We start from the raw sequence: 20,854 nt of genomic DNA on the forward strand, positions 1-20,854 counted from the left end.
TGCAGGGATAAGTAGGAGAAAAACTGGTTAAATAAGTTAAATGGTTGCCATGTTTAAAACAAACAAACAAGAAGTGAAAAAGTTTTGGCTGTGAAGGCCTTCTTGGATAGCCTAGAAACTTGGGTTCACGTTGCTATGGCAAAACAACACAAGGGGACATATCCTGCTGGCTTCACTCAAGTATCCCCATTGACTTTGGGACTTCTCATGTGACTAAGAGGAGCAAGAGTTTTGGCTCACTTTGGTGCAGAAGTGTTTGTGAACAGTGTTACAGACAGCTGTGCAACCTCTAGCCTTGTGCGTGGAAAGAAGAGAGAATTGCTAGTGTCTGTGTTGATAAGGAAAGGAGGAAGTGGAAGTTATTCTTCAGGCAGTGAAGGAAAAGGTTGGACAGCGAGGATGATAGAGTTAAGGCAGAGGAAGGATTTGTATGGGAAAGGTAGGTGGTGATTAAAGAAAAAGATGGTGACTTTTGGGGGAAAAAGGCTTAAAGGAACAGAAATCAAGGGAAAAATAAAGCAATAAGAATCCAGTTCAGCAATAAATGTGGCTAACTGCAATACTATGGAAGCCCATAACAGGAAATGGAAACACCCCAAAGCTTGTGGTTGTTGCCTCCTGCAGGCATTTTTATTGCCAGATTGGACCTTACAGGGGAGGTGAGGAAAAAGTAGGCAAAAATAAATTTACCAGGGGGAGAAAAGTGGGTAAAAACTGAAGGTAAAGACACCAGCGATCCCAAGAGGACTAGTATGTAATAGTTACTTAGCTAGAAGTACAGAAGCAGGCTGAGTAAAAAGGTGCTCAAATGTTCTGCAGATGATGCTTAATTGTAATAATACTGTAGGGCTTTTATTTAGTAATTTTCATTTTTAGCTCTTCAGGCACTTTGAAAGCACAGTTTGTATCAATGTCCACATTTTGGAGAATGGTAAACAGACGGAGACAAGGATACTATTTTGCCAGTGGCAGAACTGGGCACAGAATCTGTTTTCTTAGTTCGTTAGCTGCTGGTAGCCTCTGTCAGTGAGGACTGGGAAATCCTTGGTGGGAAGGTGTGGAAGGTGTTTTTAAGAGGAAGCAGCATGATTTAACTTCTGAATTCTTTGATCATGTTGCAGTATTAAAAGTGACTTTTTAGTTCAAAAGATAGCTTTAAAAAACTCTCAAAAGACTGCAGTTCCAAGGAAGGCGGACAGTAGATTTTTACAAAGGAAAAAAAAAATAGGTAACAGCAAACAAAAGGTAGAGAAATGACAGCAGTGTAGTGAAGGGATTTGTGTTTTGTGCTTACTGCTGCTAGCTCTGACAGAGCCAGATTATTTTAAATACTATCGAAGAGTTAAGCTAGAAAATAAAAAATGCTCCTTAAAGCAGTTGTAAGATCTGTCTATCTGTGGCTGGCCCTGCTAACAGGCCATTTGGCATGTCCCAGGCTTCTGCAAAAGTGGCATATTTTTCACTTGTTTGTAGCAAAGCCTTGTACATCAAAATGCACATGGGCATTAAATGTTCCTACTTTAAAACAAATGAAAACCTCAGACTTCCTACTCTTCTTGTCATTTCCATCATGTACTTCATCATATGTTTGTTTACACCCTCCTCACTCCCCAGATCTTTTGAATCTACTAAAATCTGGCATTAAGGTTTTTCTGAATGTACTCAGGTGATGCACTCTCTCCTGATTGCTTCTGTAAAATGATACTTCTCAGTGAAGCAGGTTCTTGGGTGGTTTTTAGGCCCTGATTTTTGTCAGGACTAGTGGCCTTTACTGCAACAAACTTCAGTGAAAATGATGCCACCAGACTTCCTCTTTGACTAAATCTTCAATGACTCCAGTTGTAGATGCCCCTCTTCTGTCTGCCTTTTCTTACAGCTTGTAGTATAAAACGTTTGGGTTAAACAATATGTTTACTAATCTGGAGGCTCTCATGTCATCTTCTCTTCCTCCTTGGGATTTTTTGGTTATACTTTTAATGTGCCCTTTTATGACCTCAGTCACAAAAATAGCTGCCTAGAAATACCCCAAAGGAGAAGATGATTCTCTTGGAAATTTCTTTTGAGTCTCAAGTTGACTAACAGTTGTGTTTATCTGTGGATAAATAATTTAGGTTCCTGATCCTTTTGCACAGCTTTCTTCTCTTATTTTAGAGGAAATATCCTCCTATTCTGTGGACTTCCTGAACTTTTCCTGGTTTGCAGGTGACATTAGGTTTCACACTGAAGCATGTTTTGCACCAGAGTTGAACTTTCCTCACCTATTTTCTTACTTCTTTCTCTTTGGTACTGTCAGATGATCAGATAACAGCAACTTTGTAGCTGACTTCCAAAAGACTTAGGCCCATCGATTTAAGCACCTGCCTCCTCTTCATTCCAGAAAGCCAAATGGAAAAGGCCAGCATCCAAATACCAAACATACACAGGCAAATTGATGCCTGCTGTTCTTCCCCTGAAGTATCTTTGTTGCTTTTAGATACCCTCTCCAGCTGGTGACTTCGCTGCTGAGAAACCTTTTCAGTCACAGGTGAGGATGATCAGGTTTTCCAGAATACCAATAAATTATGTGGTTGGTAGGTTTATTCTTAGGTTAATTTTTAGTCGCATTGTTTGCTTTTTTGACTTGAATTGCTTCAATTCAGAGATCTGTGTAGCTGAGAGTGTGGGGTAGCCTGCCCCAAATTCCTGAAACTCACCATCAGTTTGTCATCCTTTCACATTTCAAGATCTGGAATTTGCCCTTCTTTTTCTTTTCAAGTCTGTGAATGCTTATCTGCAAGCAAGTGAGCCCTTTCCTTAAATGCAAATTAGGAGGAGCTTTCTAAGTCTCCAGTGTTCAGCTTTTCGTCAGCTAGCAGAATCAGAAGCCTAGGGCTTTTGCATCGTACACCCTCTACTCCAGGTTATACCTTGTAGATATTGTCTGTTGTAGTAGAAGTAGAATCACTCATTTCTTTTACCTGGAGATGGGAGTGTGCGTGTGTGTTCTCTCAGCTTTTTAAATCTGCCTCCCCAAATCAAAGTTGATTCAAAACACAGCAGTTTCACGTACATGCTTAAATGGTGGTCAGTATAGAATGGGATGCTCAGCTGTTATCAGCAGTATAGCTTTATCTCCAGTTCTTTCTCTGTGCTTCCTATTTCTGCACAGCTCTGTGCTTTATAAAAATGTTGCTGAAGAAAGAGAGATTTGTGCTCGTGAAAGAGCGATCCAAGTAATGTCTTGTATTTTCCTATTTAGTATATTGAGTGTATGTGTTCTAGTTGCTCTTTTTCTGGTTTCTCTTTGTTCATTGTTGTTCGTGAATGGTTATGCATCAGTAATTCAAGTTTCAGAATGCTTATTCATTGCCTGTTTGCACATATGACATCTTGCAGCGAGTTACGATGATCTTTTATAGCTAGCATTGGCTAGAAATCTTATGATTTGCTGTATTTCTTCATTTGTCTTTATAGCAGCATTTAAAAGTTGAGTTAGCAACAAAATACTCTCACTGAGTAGATTTAGTTTTCTCTTCATCTAGAGAAATAGTAACAAAGGATTCCAGCTTATGTTTGACTTCTCAAATGATGTTCAATCTGTCATAAATTCTTTATGGCTTGCCTTTTTGGCATTAAACCTGTTTAATTTGGATCTTCATGTTCAAAACTTCTGTGTTAAAGGGTTGTCCAACATTCTTGTCAACAGTTTATTATTTCTGTTTAATAAAAGAAGAAGGTTGGCCTTAATTTACCAAAAAGTTCAGGATCCCTCATGGGTTTGAGGGTTTAGCTATATAACCTTAGAGGGGGGATGAAAGAGATATCTAGGAGCTCATTGAATACTTCCAGTAGGTTTGGGATGAATAATTCTTACAAACCTTGTAAATTGTCCAAGGAAGTCATCATTTTCTGAGGTTTTCCTGTTTTGAGCTGTCTCCAGCATTGAGTGTGTGTGTGTTTTCATCCTTTACCAGAGTAGTCTTTTTTCTTGAAGAGGAACCTCTTCTGTGAAACCTTATAGAAGAAATCTTTGGTAAGTCAGGGTTCGGGGTTTTAAGGAGGATTGCTGCTCCTTTATGAGTCTGTGTGTTATTTGTCTTGCCATTGATGACAGGAATGCATTGCAGCGTGTTGCAACTTCAGATGTGTGTTGTGTGATCTAGCGTTGCTGTCTTAACGTTTTTTAAAGGTGTTGGTCCTAGCAAACAGTGAAAAAATAACGTGTGCCAGAGAACCTGTCTTTCAAATGATCGAATATGCAGTCTCAGTAACAGAAATGTTTTAAGTGGCAACGAGCAAAAGCATGCAGAACTTATGTTGGCACGTGAATGACATGTATATATTCATTGAAAGAAAAATCTTCTCTTAGTGACTTAGTATCTGCTCTTAAGTTCAAGGCCCATTTTAAAAAGCATAATGTGTGGAAAAATAAAAATGCAATTTGGTTTTGGCAGCTAAGAATATTTTAAATGTCCCTGGATAGTTTCACAGATTCTTATTTTGTGAGGTTAAGCTTTTAGGTGGTTATAACTAAGTATTTTCACAGATAGCGATAGTCTCATATAATCTAATTCTAATGGAAAGGAATCTCTACTTTGGGATCTCTAACCATACATCACTTTGTGAATATCAGATAACAAGATACCCAGATTTCATTTACACAGTGCAAAGAGGTAAATGTCCCTCCTCAGAATTAACAATAAACTCGTTTTCCCCAGACTGAGTGCCAGCAGGTAGAAAATAATGATTGGTAGGTAGAATTACCAGAGCTATAATTTCTCTAGGGGCTTCCCCCATTCACTGCTGTTGTCTAGGCAATGTTTCTAAGCCTCTGGAGGGGAGGTGAGGAGGAGGAAAGCAGGGAGAGAGTATTAGTTGTGGAACTGCAGCCTAAATTACCATGTGCTGAAAGCACATGGCAAATGCAAAGAAATGTGCTTCTGACATGGGATGCTGAACTTGAAAGTGGACTATGTGAAACCCCATGGTATGATGGATATTTGGCTCCTTCCTTGCCATGTGCATTTCTGTAGTGTCAAGCAGCTCTCCAGTAGAAGTGTGGTGTTGGGGTGGATAGCCGTGCTGGTGCTCCTGGCAGCCTGCAGAGCGCAGCTCGTGGGAAGAAATGTTCCCCTCCTGTGCAAGTGGGATCTGGGACACCACCAAGTCCAGTCAGAGGAGCTGAGTGTTGGGTGAAAGATCTGCTTGAGGCCTCAGCTTAAGTCTGCATGGAGGTCCTGGACTTGGCACTGGCAGCTTGTAACCTGGTGAGCAGCTGCAGCTCACTCTGAGAGGACAGTGCTGTCACCACAGAGTAATGCTTGGAGAAATTCTGCAAAGGAGGTTGTGGCATTTCCCTCTTAGCAGCAGGTGTGCTGTCCACAAGTGTCTTCAGGTGCTGGTCTCGGTGCAAATTTCTCTTGTGTAGACATCTGATCATGCAGAGCGAAGCATGCATTGTATAATAGAGCCCAGCCCTCTTCTTGTCTGACTGTATTTCAGACCATTTTAAACGTCAGCAGGTACCTTTTAAACGATATTAATCTTGTCACTGTTCAAAATGTGGTCCTGCCTCAGCATTTTTCCATCCCTTAGCCCTGTGATCGTTGTTTGCAATAGCTTGCATTGCTTTGTGGTGAGTGTTAGTGGTTGCTGAGGCACCATGTGTCATCTGCTCCTGAAGGCTGATCATGAAGTAAAATAGATTAGATTTTTATTTGATTATGATACCAGCATTCTGATTCCTCACCTATGCAGTCCATAGTCTCATTCTAGACAGCTAGATGGCTGATAGCAGCTTAAAAAAAAGTTTATTGAATGTTTCCCCTCAGAAATCTTTGGCAGGCATTTTGGCATTAGAATTTTTAATGTTTTCAAACACTTGTCGTCATCCATTGTATTGTTGGTTATTTGTACAGCACATTTAAGGTGCTTTACTGACCTGGTATATCAAGTCTTGAAATTTCTTAAAGATTCTCAACAGCTTTATATCTGGTGTCAAGGAGGCTTGAGGTTTTCAGAATTTGTAATACTGAGAAATGATGTGTCAGGCTTGTTATGTTACCTGTAAAGCAACTAGAGCACAAAAATAAACAAACAAATGCTTAAGTGACCTAGGGAAAGTCTGAATAATTAAAAATAAAGTTATCTGAGCCCATAGGGTCTACTTCCAGGCTTCAGCAGGACTTCAGTATTTGTTAAGAGAAAGGGCTCTGGGATTTCACTTCCAAGTAGATCACAGCTTGCACAGTGGGTAATATGAAATAGCAATGGCTGCAAAGGAGTGCTGAAATACAGGAGGAAAAGAGTACTAAGCTATTGCTATCTAGAATATTTAGCATTATTAGATGCACGTCTGTAATATTCCTGTAAGAATTCTATTTCTCTTGATACAAGAGAGATAATTTTAGACAGCTAGAAACATTTCTGTAAGATGTATTCATATTAAAATGTATTTTCACCTTTTTCTGTAGGCAATTAAAAGTCTGGAAGATTTGATTTCAAAACATATACCACAATTTTCAAAGGAAGTGAATCTACATGAAGAACTGCAAAGGGAGTTGATTTCAGAAGACAGTGTTTGCAAAAATGTCTTCAAGTTGTGTGACTCCAGTGTTTGCTTTGATGATTTTGCGTTTAGCAGCTGCAGGTAGGTGGCATTATGTAAATCGTGCATACAGTGTAAATTATTGTATGTATTCAGAATTATTGATCAAAAATGGTTATTTGTGTTGGAAAAATGTAGGTCAACTGAGGTTTATATAAAACCAAGATGTAAATACAAAATTGTGATTGTGATTTCCGGTATGACGTTGTGAAAAATGACGCTGTTTCTGTAAGAGTTTTCTTGCACCTATTGTCCCCTTTAAAATCTTCAAAGAATAGCAGTATTAACAGTAATCTTTTTTGTGATTTATCTTGCACACATGTGCTCACACACATACAAAGAAACAAAAGAATTGCATGGTTCACATGTTAAAGAGTGGGGGTACCACAGAAACCTTTGGAAATGGACGCAGGGTAGCTGTGTCAGCGTGAGGATGGGGCCAAACTATTAGCCATGTTGAGAGGCCAGACTTACTTCCGTGGGTGCAGGGTTATGCTGGTGAAGCTTTTGTTGCTTCATAACCTGAGCTAGGGTCTCTCTACAGAGCTGGGCTGCACAGATGTAGTGTCTCTCTGCTTAATGCTGCCTTGAAGGTCTCTAATCTGGAATTAAATTTCTGATGATTTATTTTCTAAAAAAAAAAAAAAAAACAACCCCAAAACCCCCAGGAAAGTAAGTGCAGAAGGGATCTTAATGGGTCACTGAGACCATCCTTTTTCCCTTAGTGGGATAAACCTTTCCGATGTCGTTCCTAATCATTGTCTAATCTGTTTTAAAGTTAGCTGTCAATGGTGATGGTAAAGATCTTTTAATAACAATTGTGTTAATGCTCATAGGTTAGGAAGATGCATTCTCATTTATAAGGGTGGTACATGTCCCACATTTTTCCTGTATGTATGTCTTTACAACAGTGTGTTGTAGCAACATGTTCTCCTAACAGAGAAATAAGAAAGATCTGTAGACTGCGCGTACCTAGCTTATATTGTAGTTTCTTCAAGAGATATACACAAATTCAATGAATTTTTTTGTATGCTTGCTTTGTCAAAGTTCTTCCTTTGGTTCCAATGGGCAGCTGCTTCTGTGTCCAGCTTGCATACATCATGGGTCATTGGAGAAGAGGCCAAGTGGATACACAGTCAGGCAAAATGAGGTAGTGGGAAAAGTGGACAGATGTCTTGCTTAAATCTGAGATGTCCTCATTGTGGAAAAGATGACCACCTTTGGAAGAGATGTGGCTGAGCAATTAAATATGTTAAATCTGGCTTCCTTTCATCATCAACATGGAAAACTATTTTGTTTCAAGCCCTCAGACCTTGCAGGACATTCTCTGGGGCTGACCTCCTGAAGGCATCCCTCCAACATTAGTAACTTTGATTATTAAATAGTATTTGATGCTAAGATTTTGCAATAACTTCATTACAGATGAACTTTCAGCATCCAGGGTGTGTCTGAGTGTGTCTAGGGCTTGAGCTGAGGATATGAGCGCTGGTGTTGGCTGAGAAGAAGGATTACTTAGAGCAAGTCTTAATCATTCTAAATTCATAAAAATCTACTTTAGAAAAAGTGCCAGTGTGATGAATCAGAATTGTTTTTTAATTGATCGCAGTCACAGTACGTTTTGTTGTTGAGGAGATTGTTGTTGAGCACGCAAATCAACTTGCCTCCTAATGCCAGCTTTAATTAAAAATGCTATTTTTAAAAAGTGTTATCAAATGTAGCACCACTGCTAGAAAGTTATTCAGTATTCAGTAACCTTAGCATGTCTGTCTCTCTTGAAATTTATATGGATTTTTTTTCTTCCTTCTCACTTTCCAGTTCTGTGTTTTTTCTCTGTTGGCAGTTATTCTTGAAGCAAACTCTTAAACATCTTTGTGGCCTCAGATTTGCTCAGATGCTTATTCATAAACAGTCATAGAATGACTTAGGCTGGAAGGGACCTCTGGAGGTCATCTAATCCACCCCTTGCTCAGAGCAGGACTACCTTCAAAGCTATTCCTCTTTTAGACTGCTCCATCCCACCAATCTGCACCAGAAGAAGAGAGCAAAAGGGCATGGAAAGGGTAACGGGGAGATGAAGTGCTTCACGGTTTCTAGCTATGTCTGTCCTGCTTTTTCTTTTTGCCCTAAATTCTTAATGAGAACAATTAGCTTTTATGTCCTTTACAGAGTATTGTGATTACAGTAAGATATGAGCAATAGGAGCTGATGGACTGTGGTAAAGGGGAGGGAGAGAGAGATCTTGGGCAAACAAAGTTACATCTAGGAAGGAGAGCTCTAAGAAGGTTATTTAAATAGAGTTTTTGCAAAGGTTTTCTGTTAACAGTTGCATGTTAACCCAAACAATAATTACGCTTTACAGTCACAGAAGTAAATGCAAGGGTTTGCGGTTATAGGTGACATATGGCTGGGAGTGAGCAGCACGCTCCCATTGTACGTGCTGAAAAAGCTATGTGGTAGATGGCTGTGAGCTGCTGGCAGTGTGATGGCCAGGGTGCCGCAGGCTGGCTTTTCATCTCCAATGCACAGTACTCTCACTTTTTCAGGCTTGAACCATTAATATTCAAGTACTTCCCACAGTACAAATAAAACTAAGAATTATAAATAAAATCTGTACGTGCCTGTGGTGAAGCCTGGGGGAGGCAGGGGGCAGCATGCCACCTCCCTGGGGTGATGATTTTTATATATTGAGCCTTTTTCCAGCCAGCACTTTATGTTTCTGAAATAGCAAGGCTGCTGCAGGAGAGCCCACCTTTCTTTTGTTTAGTCAGCCCTGCACTGACACTGCTGCTATTACTCCAGGGTTTGTTGCTGACTTTCCGGTATCTTCAGCACTGTTGTCTTTTCAGATTTATGTGGCATGGGGCGCTTCTAGACAAATCTCTGTGGATTTTTTTTTCCCTTTCTGTTCTTGCTTTTTAAGGTACTAATGCGTTAATATCTCTCTAAAAATGGAGTTAGATGTCATGATCCACAAAGATGCATATTCAAACCTGAGCTTTAAGACTGCATGTTTTTCATTTCCTGGCTAATAGGTTGAGGATGTACACGTTACTAACTCTGCATTGAAACTGGTCTGTATAAATATTCAAAGAATATTGGTCTGTTTCTCTACCTCCTCTTACTGCTCGGATGTTTCTAGATGCTTATCTAATCTGATTTACTTCTAGCTTGTACGCAGATTTTTTTGTAAGTTCATATTTATGCTGTTTCAATTGTATAGAAAAAGACTGCAAGGAAAACCTGCATTACTGTGATATTTTTCTCCCCCCCGGAAAGTCCAAGACAGGAGGGAGAGGAGATTTGCTGGCAACCTACCTGCCTGTCTGAAAGAATTATATTTTTTGAAGTGGGCTTAAGCTAAGATCTGGCAGCCCACAATAGGAGCTCCATATAAACACTTAGAACTGTACACACTACGGCCTTGGGTAACCTGATAAGCAAGTCTGGCTTTGTAGTCTTGGGAGCAAAAATATTCTGTCCTAATGTAGCTTAAATCAAAGGCTGAAACTTATTTCTTCTAGTTGTTGGCAAATTTGTGCAGTTGGGGGCATGATGGATGTCTTGATAAAGTGTCTTAGAGGAGAACCGACATGAATACCTGCTCTAAACCCTGAGGGCCAAACCTTCAGGACAGGTTATTTCTGTGAAGGAACAGGAAACTTTTTTTTATCTTGGGCTCCTCTTTTTTTCTTTTTCTTTCCTGCTTTATTGTTCAGCAGGAAAGAAGGAATTTACTTTCTCACAGAACAGCAGGGTGATACAGCCTCTTTAGTGGCCAGGATTTTCATACCGGGCTTCTGGGGCAGGTCCTGCCATGGCATCTGATACCGACCAAAATCTGTGTGCGCAGCTTGCTGTGCCTGTCCCTCAGTCCCCCGGTATCTGGTGTTGCTTGTTGTTACCTCGTAGACACCTCTCACCCTGTGACAGAGTTTCACAGTTGGTCAGCATGACGGAGAGACTATGAGAATTGGATTTTAAGTAGGTATGTTGAAGAATTAAACCAGTAAGTTCCCCATTACAGAAAACTGTTCATGTGGTCACATTAGGTTTGTCTTTGTCTGTCTTTTTTTTTTTTTTTTTAACAGCTCATTATTTCCTGTATTGTTTTGTTACCCTGGCTTTAAAAAAAAACCCACCAAACAAGCTTAATTGCTCTTAAGTAATCTTGCGCTGTTCAGAGCATGAGGCCTTTGTTCTCAATAAGGCTGTTTGCTTGTATACTGATGTATCTGTTGGATCTGTGCCCTCCAGATATGGTGGTGATGGGTGCCATGTTAATGAGTGTAACAATAGGAAGAAACAGGCCGTAACATGACATCATTTTTTTTAAAGAGGAACTTCCCTTGGCCTTGAACACTTTGTTTCCAAAAGCAATATAGGATCCTCCAAAGTATAATAGAAAGTCCTTCCACTGCGAGGTGAAGGACATGATCTAAGGATAAAAAAGAACATGCTGGGAGTCAGTCACACAGATTTCCTTCCGTTTTAAGCAGTGTTTGTTGGGTATTCCCCAGATGTAATTAAACTGTAGGTTTTATTTTTCCTCAAAATATTTATTGCTAGAGGTGTGGAGGTTTTTGTTTGTTTAAATTGTGGTTAGAAGATGAGGAAACAAGGGACAGAGGCTGGCTCTTGAATTATTAGAGTTGAAGTAAAGCACAGACTAGTTTCAAATTTTGGAGGTATAAAGATTTTTACTTTCCAGGTCCCTCTTTGTTCCGTTCATTCTTGCAACCAGTCTGCCTCTTTGTCCCCACCGCAGTCTTTTGCGACTGCCACGTTTTAGGTCAGAAAGGCTGGGGAAGTTGGGGTCCCTCGTGTAGGGACTCTGAGGGAACAGCCACGCTCTTTGAACTCGGGAGCTTGTTGTTCTCTCAGTTTCTGAGAAATAGTGATTACAAACATCTGACTAGCTTTTCATGGTGGAAATTGTTTTCATTTTTTAAAATTCAGTTAATATCCTGATGGTGATTTGAGGTATCTTAATGTCAGATGTTCCTCTGATAGGGAAGAAAGTGATGAATTACTAACTTCATGTTAGTGAGCTTGGTGAGAAAACCTTGTGAAGCCAAAAGATGTAGAAAAGCTTAGAGTTAATCTCTTACAAAAAAAGAAGTAACGCCTTTCAAGCAGTAAATGATGTTTTAAAATGAGCTATTTAAATACAAAAGCAATCGCAACTGGGAAGTTAGACTAAATCTATATGTCCTCAGAATCAATGTTTGCACCAATTTCAGCATAATAGGCACTGCTGTTTGGTGATCTAGTTCTGTCTACATTAGAAGACCATTGTTAAACAAACAAACAAAAAAACCACTTTGTCTCACAGCTAACTCAGCTGAGTTAGGTCCTGTGTCATTTCTGTGTGGTTTATACATAAATAGTATTTTAATCTTACAGAAACACAAAAAAAAATTCTGAAAAACTTTATTTGAAAGTTAGGGGTAGAGAGAAAGTTATATAGTTTAGAAGAGATAGTTGTATCACAAAGTTAGAATTGCTTGAACTCAGCAGACTGCATTTTTCCTTTATCAGCAAGACTCTGAAGCTATAAACAGTTGAGTTTCAGCAGAGTCCTGTGTCTATGTGGAGCAGTAGGATGTGGGGTTGTAGGTCCTGATTCAGCAAAAGAGCTAAGCATACATCTAAGCGCTTTGCTGAAGCAGAGCGTTTATGATTAAACATGAAAGTCTGGTGTTCTTTGATTAAAACTGACTGGATGATGCCAAAGGAATTCTAAGAAACATCAGGCCCATAATGCTGTCCTTGTATGGTACAGATGCAGGCAAACAGCAGCATTACTGAGTATCTCTGGAAGAAAATATTCAAATGATGAAAAAGATTTTGTAGAAAATTTTATAGCACAGGACGGTGAATAACATTTAACCTTATATTTCTAAGAAAATTTATTAAAAAATTTAAGAGAAACAAATCTTTAACAAATTCTGAGTATGACAATTATTTTATAAATATCATGCTAAAAATAATTCTTTTGTTTTCTGTAGGGAATTGGAATTTTGTTTTTAGATCTTTTAAAATGCTTTATCTACCGTAGGCCCTTATTAACCTTTTCTTTAGCCTCTTTTCATTTTCTCATTTAGCTTAAAAATCTCTTTATAATTAAGAAAAAAGTGAAAAGGACATACCTGGTTAATTAAAAATCAGCATGTTTTGTCTCTTCTAATGTCAAGAAGAGGCACAGAAGTTTTCTGAACCCACAGATCTGCAGAGTGTGGTGGTAGTTGCTCTGGGACATACCTAAGAAAAATTGTCTTCGAACTAGTATGTATTTGCCCTTTAAAAAAAATCTTTCTTTATCTGTGTTAAAATTAATCTCCCATTAAAATATCCTCAGCTGGCTTTAGGTTATTCAGCTCATGGATATCTTGTTACTACTTTTGCCCCATAATAATATGAATTCTGCCATTTGAACTGTTTGATCCTTTCAGTAGGTTTGTCTCCATGAATTTTCTGAAAGTTGTCTTTTTGTAACTGTGTGTATATGCTGTTTTTGAGGCAATTTGTGACGTGCTGCTAGCATCCTACAGAGCTCAGTACTATGCAGGGCATGTGCAAACATCAAGCAGCACAGTTTATCTGTTGCCACAGGACAGGAAGAATCAGACTCTAAGTGCCGTAGTACCGCAAAACCCAACAGTCCCTAATGTGATCCTAAGTGTCTCAAAAAGAAATGGAGTATTTGCTATTAGGAAAAACAGTTGCCATTTACATTTGCATGTGAATCGAGTTTTTGCAAGCCTTTTTTCTTTGATAAGCTTTTCTGCTGAAATAGATTTGCATGCATGAACACTGTTGTTTCACTACTGGTGGTTTTGGCTACATATAGTATATAAAGAATATAGGGACCAGATATATTACTTTTCAAAGAAGAAAAATATTTTCATCTTCTATAGCTAATGACAGAATAAAAGGCATTGAGATCCCTTAGGCTATAAGTCACAGGGGAGATGAGTTTGGAGGAAAAAAATATGTTTAGCACAAAGACTGTGCCGTGTTTTATTAGCTGTAGGCATTAGGTTGGATTCATCTTTGGTGTAAACTTATGTTAATGGAGTTTCACCAAGGGTAAATTTTGATTCCCAGATGACAAAAGCAAAGGTTTTTAATAACTGCATGAAGTTGCTGCTTCATGTGTACTTTATATTTTTAAGTGTTCTTTATAGAACATAGAGCTATTGTTCTCTTATCTGGCAATTTTTACACTGGGGGACTTGCTAATAGGCAGTTAATAAAAATGGGGTTGTAACTGGCAGGGATGGAAAGAAGTAAACTGAGAACGTATTTACCTCTTCATTGATTGTTAGGAAGCAGAGAATGGGAGAAGTAACACATGAATAAATTCAGGGTTGGGGAGGAGAAACATTTTAAGGTTTGCTGTTTTACCTCATCAGCGAAAACTTTATAATGGGGCAGCAGGGTAATACTGCCCCATTTTTTTTATTTCCTTGTGCTTTTCTGCCTTCTTGCCGACAGTAGGGTATTTGTACATACACTCATTGGACAGAGGAGGAATTTTTCCATGCTTTCAAATAACCTGAGAGTTGATGTATTTTGGTGTGGCTCTGAAGCCATGTGTAGGGTAGCATGTCATGCCTGCTGCTGCCTCACTGGAGGGGAGAACAGATTTGGCTTCTGATGAGAGACTCCCCCCAAAGTTTCCCCAGTTATTTCCAGGAGCTCTGCTTTGCTTTCAGTTACATTGACACAGTTCTGAAATAGCTTTACTGTCTCCAAAGAAGCTGCTGCTAACGCAACACAGAGCAGAAAACTACGGACTGAATTTCTCCCTTCTGGGCAGCAGGCGGTTGGGACTAATAACGTGTAAGGGGACTGTGAGACCCTGCTCGGCAGGGTCGGGTAGGGTCCCTGGCCGCCTGTTCCCCCTCTGCTGAAAACTTTTCCATTTCTGAATGCTTCCTTGCATCGCTGCCTTGCTACACCCTCCGCGTGGGGTCTGGTCTCGCACAACAGAGCGTTAATATGCAGGCCGCAGGTGGAGAGCTCGGAGAAGTGCGTTGTCCTGTGTTATCTGCAATTTGTCGTGGGGCACGTGGGTAACACGGAAGGTCATGGTACGGACATTGTTTGTGTCACACCTGACTTCTGCAGTGGAGTTGTGGGAATATGGGAATGTGACCAGCCAGGAGAGATCTACCAGCTATCTTTGGCTTGTTTGGGTACCTGGTTAATGGCCTTACCAGTGTGTGGTCCAGGGCAGGGCTGGCAGGTGTGCCAGCCGCTCGGGCTGTGTCTGAAGACGGAGATGGGGCCTCTCCTGCCCTCCGACTGCACGTGCACGTTTTGCATGACCACCACGCAGCTGCCCCGTGTGGCTTGACGTGCGTGTGTACATCCTGCGTGATGACTAAACGCGAATGCTTGTGTCTGAAGGACCCTTGGGAAAGGGAGAGGCACGGAGTGGATTACGGACTGCCAGAGCAGTTCTTTCCGGCTGCAGCCCGTTGTTGGGTCGTGGGCTCCTGGGGAAGCGCACAGCAAGGGCCGGGCCGCTGCCTGGGCTAATCATTCTTGTGGAGACTCTTTGGCCTGATGGCCATAGGTGTATTAAATGCATAGGCCTAATCTACAAACCTTGGCTTTTGACTGAAAGATGAAAGGCTTGTATTGCAGTTAGTCACTTTCTCTGTGAACTTGCCATGAGTTATTTCATCCCTCAATCTTGGTCTCTTGATATGTAAAACAGATGCATTCTGTCCTGTCGTCTTCCATGCAGGACTGCTTGAAGGACTAACGGAAAAAGCTTTAAAGTGCTTGGATCATATTGGTGCTAACTGCAGTTATCTTATTAATTCTTCAAAACCTCATTATTTTTTTTCTCTAGTTGAGGCGTGAAAATGGGAAAAGGCTTTATTTAAAGTTCTTTCACACTTTTTGCTTTCCTTACTTGTGTTTAGACTAATTGATACTGAACTACAGAAATTTTTTGTGATCTCAAATAAGGAACAAGCTGGTTGAAGTTTTGGCAAGTTATAATTTAGTTGTGATGTCCTGAGGAATGTCTTAACTGATGGAGCTGCTGCTTTTTTCTCCTCCTTCCTCTTCTGAAATCCCAGCCCTTATTTTAAAAAGTCACTATTTTTATGAGAAGTAGAACCAGTCATACTAAAACCAACAGGGGAAAAAAATATGTGAGAGCGCTGTTAATTTGCTGCAGGCAAAAAGATTTTCAGGTGAAATGTGATTCTTTTCTTGCATCATTAGGAGAAAACTCACAACAGCAGGTAGGACTACATTACATCTCATGCATAGTTTGAGCGACCTGGTAGAAGTTTAAGATGAGGCTTCGGTTTCTTGGATTAGGGCAGACTTCATCTTTAGCGATGATTTAACTGTGTGCTTTCTAAAAGGATACCAGTTTTCCTCATTTTCATCTTTGAAATGTTAGATTGAGCTGACAAAGTTTCCTTTTGTAGCACTAATGAATTTAATTGTTCTATGGGATATTTTCACCTTCAAGCTGAAAAAGTAATGGGTGTTTGAGAAAATTGGCAAGAAAACTGTTCGGAGATTACCTTGGGTATTACTTGTCTCAATTGCCTTTTGGAACTAGGCCAGTAGTAGGCTTTTTTTTTTTTTTTTTTTTTTTCCTTGCTGAAATAGTGCTTCTGGCCATATTGTTCCTTGTATTCCCTTTCATTCTCCCAGCACTAATGTTTGATCTCTCTGATAGCATGCATCTTCACAGATGGAAGTAAGAGTGCTAAAATATGCATCATAGGAAGGACTTTCTTTGAGATATTTTCTTTTTTTTAAAGAAAAGACCATAATTGTCTAAACTGTAACAACTAAGTAAATACTTCCTAAGTCTATTTTGTTAGAAGGACAACTAATTCGCTTTAGTAGTCTCTATGACAGCAAAAAAATAAAAAACAAAAAAACCACCAAAGCCAAAAAACATTACTGAAATGCTCAGAGTAATGAACATTTCATGTCAGTAGCAGAAAAATAAGCGTTCTTGAAAACACTTCATTCTCTTGAAATCTTTTTTTTTCCTTTTCCGTTAAAATTAGCAAAGCTAGGACTTTTAAAGCAGTTTCAGCCCTACAATAAAGCATGTGTAAGACTCTGTGATAGCTGATTTTGAATGCAATCATCTTAAAAACTTAAGTTACTTAATTCCAGGTCTGTGCTACATTTACAGGGTTTCAGATGTGTATCTGCAGCAAGAAGCCTGTGAGTAAGTCCATACTGATGAATACCAGACCAAACTTCAACTTTATTGACATGATTCAGGAGAAAATTCTAATGCAAGTTTTGAGCGTTGAGCTGTTTTAATGGCATTTTTAAAATCTTCCTGTATGCAGCGAAAGCCTAACCAGCTATTTCTTGGTTGTTTCAACATCACACAAGCACTACATGAAAGTCTTCAGTGGAAAAAAAAAATTGTCTAGGACGTTTCAAGAGTTTTCTAACAAAGAAATATTTCTTTCTGCCTAAAAGAGTCCAAGAGTGTAGTTTCCCTCTCTCCAAAGAAATAATAATGCACTTAAGATGGTTTATAGGTCAAATGTTCAAGTATCTGTCTATAATTTGACATGATTCCCCCCCAAAAAGTAGAGAAAAATCAGGATTAGGGGTACTAGGGAGGATTTCTGAGCAATGAATCAATGCTTTTTGGACTAGTGGACAAGATTAACTTAATTAGAGCAATAGATAAACACTCTGTCCTAGCTGACTGAATTAATTCAGTTAATTCTGATACCTATTTTCTTTCTTTGTACCAGCAACTTTTGCTAGACTTCTGATCACAGCAGTACTCCATCCCAGCAAAAGGGATATGATTTTTATCTAGTTCTTTGATGCCAGCCCGTATGTTGATATCCCAATGCTCCTGAATGGTGTCCCTTGCTGGAAAGCCTCCCTGGGGATTCAGTTTGCTTCTTCGTGGGCTGCAAGCCACTGCAACTAGAAAGGGTCCATGATTAGGTCTAGATATCCTGCACAGTAGCTGCATCTTCTGCCCTTTAATGCCATTCTAACCTAGCCAGTAGGTGTCTGACTCCTATATGATCCTATGACATTGTGTCTCTAGGACAATTTTGCAGCAGAAACTTTAGAGCTGTGTAGTAGAGCTCCTTTTTCCTAATGGAAATAAGCCTAGAGTTTATGTCCTAAAGTGGTAACAGTACACTTGGCCTGATTTGAAGTCCTCTGGTATTCCTGTTCCATTTGTGATATATACGTTTGTTTGCTTTTTTTCCCTATCCACTTTTCATTCGGTCTTCCACACTGTCTTTTGTTAAATAGGCCTTGACTGGTACAGTTATAGCTAGAGACGAAGTGAGAACCTTCTGTGCAAGGGCAATAGTTTCAGTGAGGTGACTCACATTATTACTTGCTTTCTTAGATACAGTGGGACACTACAGTGTGCGCAATGCTCTCTACTCCCCTCTTTCCTTTGAGGTATATTCCTCCTCCTGTGTCTAATACCTTACTGTAACTGTCTGTATCAAAGATGTGTATTGGTATGTTTTCTTAGTTTGGGTGATCCCATCACTAACAAATATTTGATTGCCGTTGTAATGCTCCTAATATATCAGCTGGCACAGACTTTTTAAACAACCATCCTTCTAATCTCCCAGATAATCTCAAAGAATGTTTAAATATTACGGTGTAGTTACATTGCAAATTTATAATCTAAACACTTTTCTTTTTAATACAATGGCTTGACAAAGTATTGTGGGTTATATATGGTGTCTCTTTGCTTTTATAGTGAATGAAAACTGCAGTTAACTATCCTAGGTGGTTGACTAAACTGCTAATGATTATATTAAGGGCAGTTAAAGAACTGGTGAATGAGGGTACGCTTCCATGCTTTACTTCTGAATAAGTTTGATTTGTTACTGTAGCCTTGTTATCCAGAGAATAAGGAGTTTGCGCTGAACAAGAACTTTGATTTTCAGCCAAGCTAGTGACACTGGTAGGGCTTAGATTAGTGGGACTGGTGAACTGGTCTGTCATGCTTCTCTCTTGTTATGAATCGGGTCTATGTTGATCCCTTGAAGTCACGTACTGCGATGACAGTTTCTTCAGTCATTGGTATCCCATTAGAAAGTGTTGGTACCATTTTTCAGTTGGTCAGACGGGAGTAGCACTGCTTTTTAAAGCAGGGAGATGTTCAGACTTACACTTGACCAAGCAATTTCCCTTGCAGTGTAATGTTAAGACTGCCCCTGCATTGTATGACCAGTGATTTATCATGAATCTCACGAGATGTTAGTAAAATAATGTTTCTTAATGTGATTGAAGTGAATGGAAGTTTTACTGTTGGTCCTCTGGTATGAAGAACACGTTTCATCCTGGCTCCCATGTGGTAATGTGAGAATTTTTGGAGTTTTGGAAGAACAATTGGGTTTCCCTGGACCTGCAGGATTGCTGGAGTAAGCACAGAGGCCCTTGTTAGAGGCTGGCAGGACGAATGGCCTCCTTGTATTTTGTAGCAGCTCACATTTGTGTGAGATCAAAACTGGATCTCCTCTTAAAGAAGTATAGTATAGAAGTCTTATTAAAGATTTTGAGTAACCATTATTCATTAAGCTGGTGACAGTTAGATATCAGTCACTAAGCGTCCTGTTGGAAGTGGAGCATGTGGCAACAAAAGATTTGATTTACTGGCCTAACTACACTTTACACTCATGCAACTGCACCTATAGCAAGGGTTTGCCAACTTAGCAATAGTTTGCAATAATGATACACAATACATTATGGAAGGAAATGCATCATTCTGCAATGCAGCAACGTGGGAGTTTGCATGTTTTTCCTGTTAAGACTGTTAAATAAATTGGAGGCAACAGCCCTTGTCAGGGCTCTGAGTGGGAACCCTTCAAACTTGGTGCACTATGCTCCTGTGTTAGCAAGTGAAAGCCTAAAATGTTAGAGCTTGATCTAAACACTACCAAACAGTACGAAAAAAATCACAGTGACTTCACTAGGCCTTGAATCAGGTTCTTTGCTTGTTTTTGTTTGTATTCAAATGCCATTTATTCAATAGCCAATTTTTTCTAAGCTGGAAAAGACATTCCCCGACTCTCTCTCCTTCCCCAAAATCAAAAAATGATGTTTCTCCTTACTTATGGATACATTGAAAAGGGTCATTTAAAAGTTTGGGGGTTTTTTTTTCTTCTAAAAAGTAGGTCGAGGTATGCAAGATGTAGAGCAGTGGCCACCTTCAGACTGCTATAAATTCCAGCAAAACAGGTTCTGTGGTACAAACTGCACCACCAAACGCTAACTCAGTAATAGCTTTTATGTGCATCGCTAGTGTTTAGCGGGAAGATACATTACTCATTTTGATTAGTGCCCTTTCTGGGGACAGTTTCACAGCATACAAAGCATGCAGGAGGCCCCACAGACTGCACTGCAAGGTTATTGTATATCTATAAGTTCCAGGATACTGTGACTGTTTTCTAAATAACACTATACTTACTGTGCTTGAAAACAAAGTTATAGTGCAGTAAGTGTTGCCAAGTCACTTCAAAAGTCTCACTGTAAGACTTCTCACTATTCACACCATGTGTAATGCTGTTGCTGTGCCTTTTGTTGGAAGAAAAAAGACATGCTACTCTCTGAGGTATCTAGTTCCAGTTAAGTTATAGGCAAGAAAATTTCTGTGAGCTTGCAGCATGAGCATCTTTAGACTTTCACGTTTAGTGAATATTTTGTGTTTACAGGATTTGCCTGTATTTTGTTTTGCTGAACTCTGGTTGTTTGTTTGATTGTTCAGAAAAGTGTCTGGAATTTGTGTACTGGAAAGGGCAGCTGAACTGCACTACATCTTTGGCTAATTGGCTTCCCTTTGTGATGCCCTTCAGTTGGTAGTGTCGTGGGAGCTCTGGGCCAGCTTCAGGCAAGCTCTTAAACATGTGTTGAACCCCTACTAAAGAGGGATGGGTTTAAGCACCTGTGGGGTCTTTAGAAGGGAATGTTTTAGATGTGCTGTGAACATTCATTTTTGTGAAACTTGAATCAGCTCTTAGGTTCCATGATGCTTTTTTCCAGGCAGCAGTAGTACTAGGATACATGCCTTACAAAGGCTGTGTTAGTGTTAGGCACAAATGACTTATTTCCTGAATTAAAACTCCTTTCCCCAACTTCCTTAACAAGAAACAAAGCAAAAGTCATCAAGAGATGATTTGAGGAGAAGAGCCGTTGTGACTTCTTATGGAGGCCATCTCAGTTCTCCTTTCAAATTCAACGCAGGCCTGGGAGTATATGCTGCATTCG

General features: G+C 39.7%; 1 protein-coding gene across 2 annotated transcripts in view; it reads left to right on the forward strand.

Moving 5' to 3' along the window:
- TGFBR3 (transforming growth factor beta receptor 3) overlaps positions 1-20,854 on the forward strand; it is a 164,592-nt gene that overhangs the window by 41,750 nt on the left and 101,988 nt on the right. For both annotated transcript variants that reach the window (XM_013961375.2, XM_067300941.1), the window contains exon 7: positions 6,453-6,628. In XM_013961375.2, the coding sequence (XP_013816829.2) occupies positions 6,568-6,628 (61 nt within the window). In that variant the 5' untranslated portion in view covers positions 6,453-6,567. The remainder of the gene's footprint in view (positions 1-6,452; positions 6,629-20,854) is intronic.

The sequence above is a fragment of the Apteryx mantelli genome, chromosome 8, assembly GCF_036417845.1.
Source record: "Apteryx mantelli isolate bAptMan1 chromosome 8, bAptMan1.hap1, whole genome shotgun sequence".
NCBI lineage: Eukaryota > Metazoa > Chordata > Aves > Apterygiformes > Apterygidae > Apteryx > Apteryx mantelli.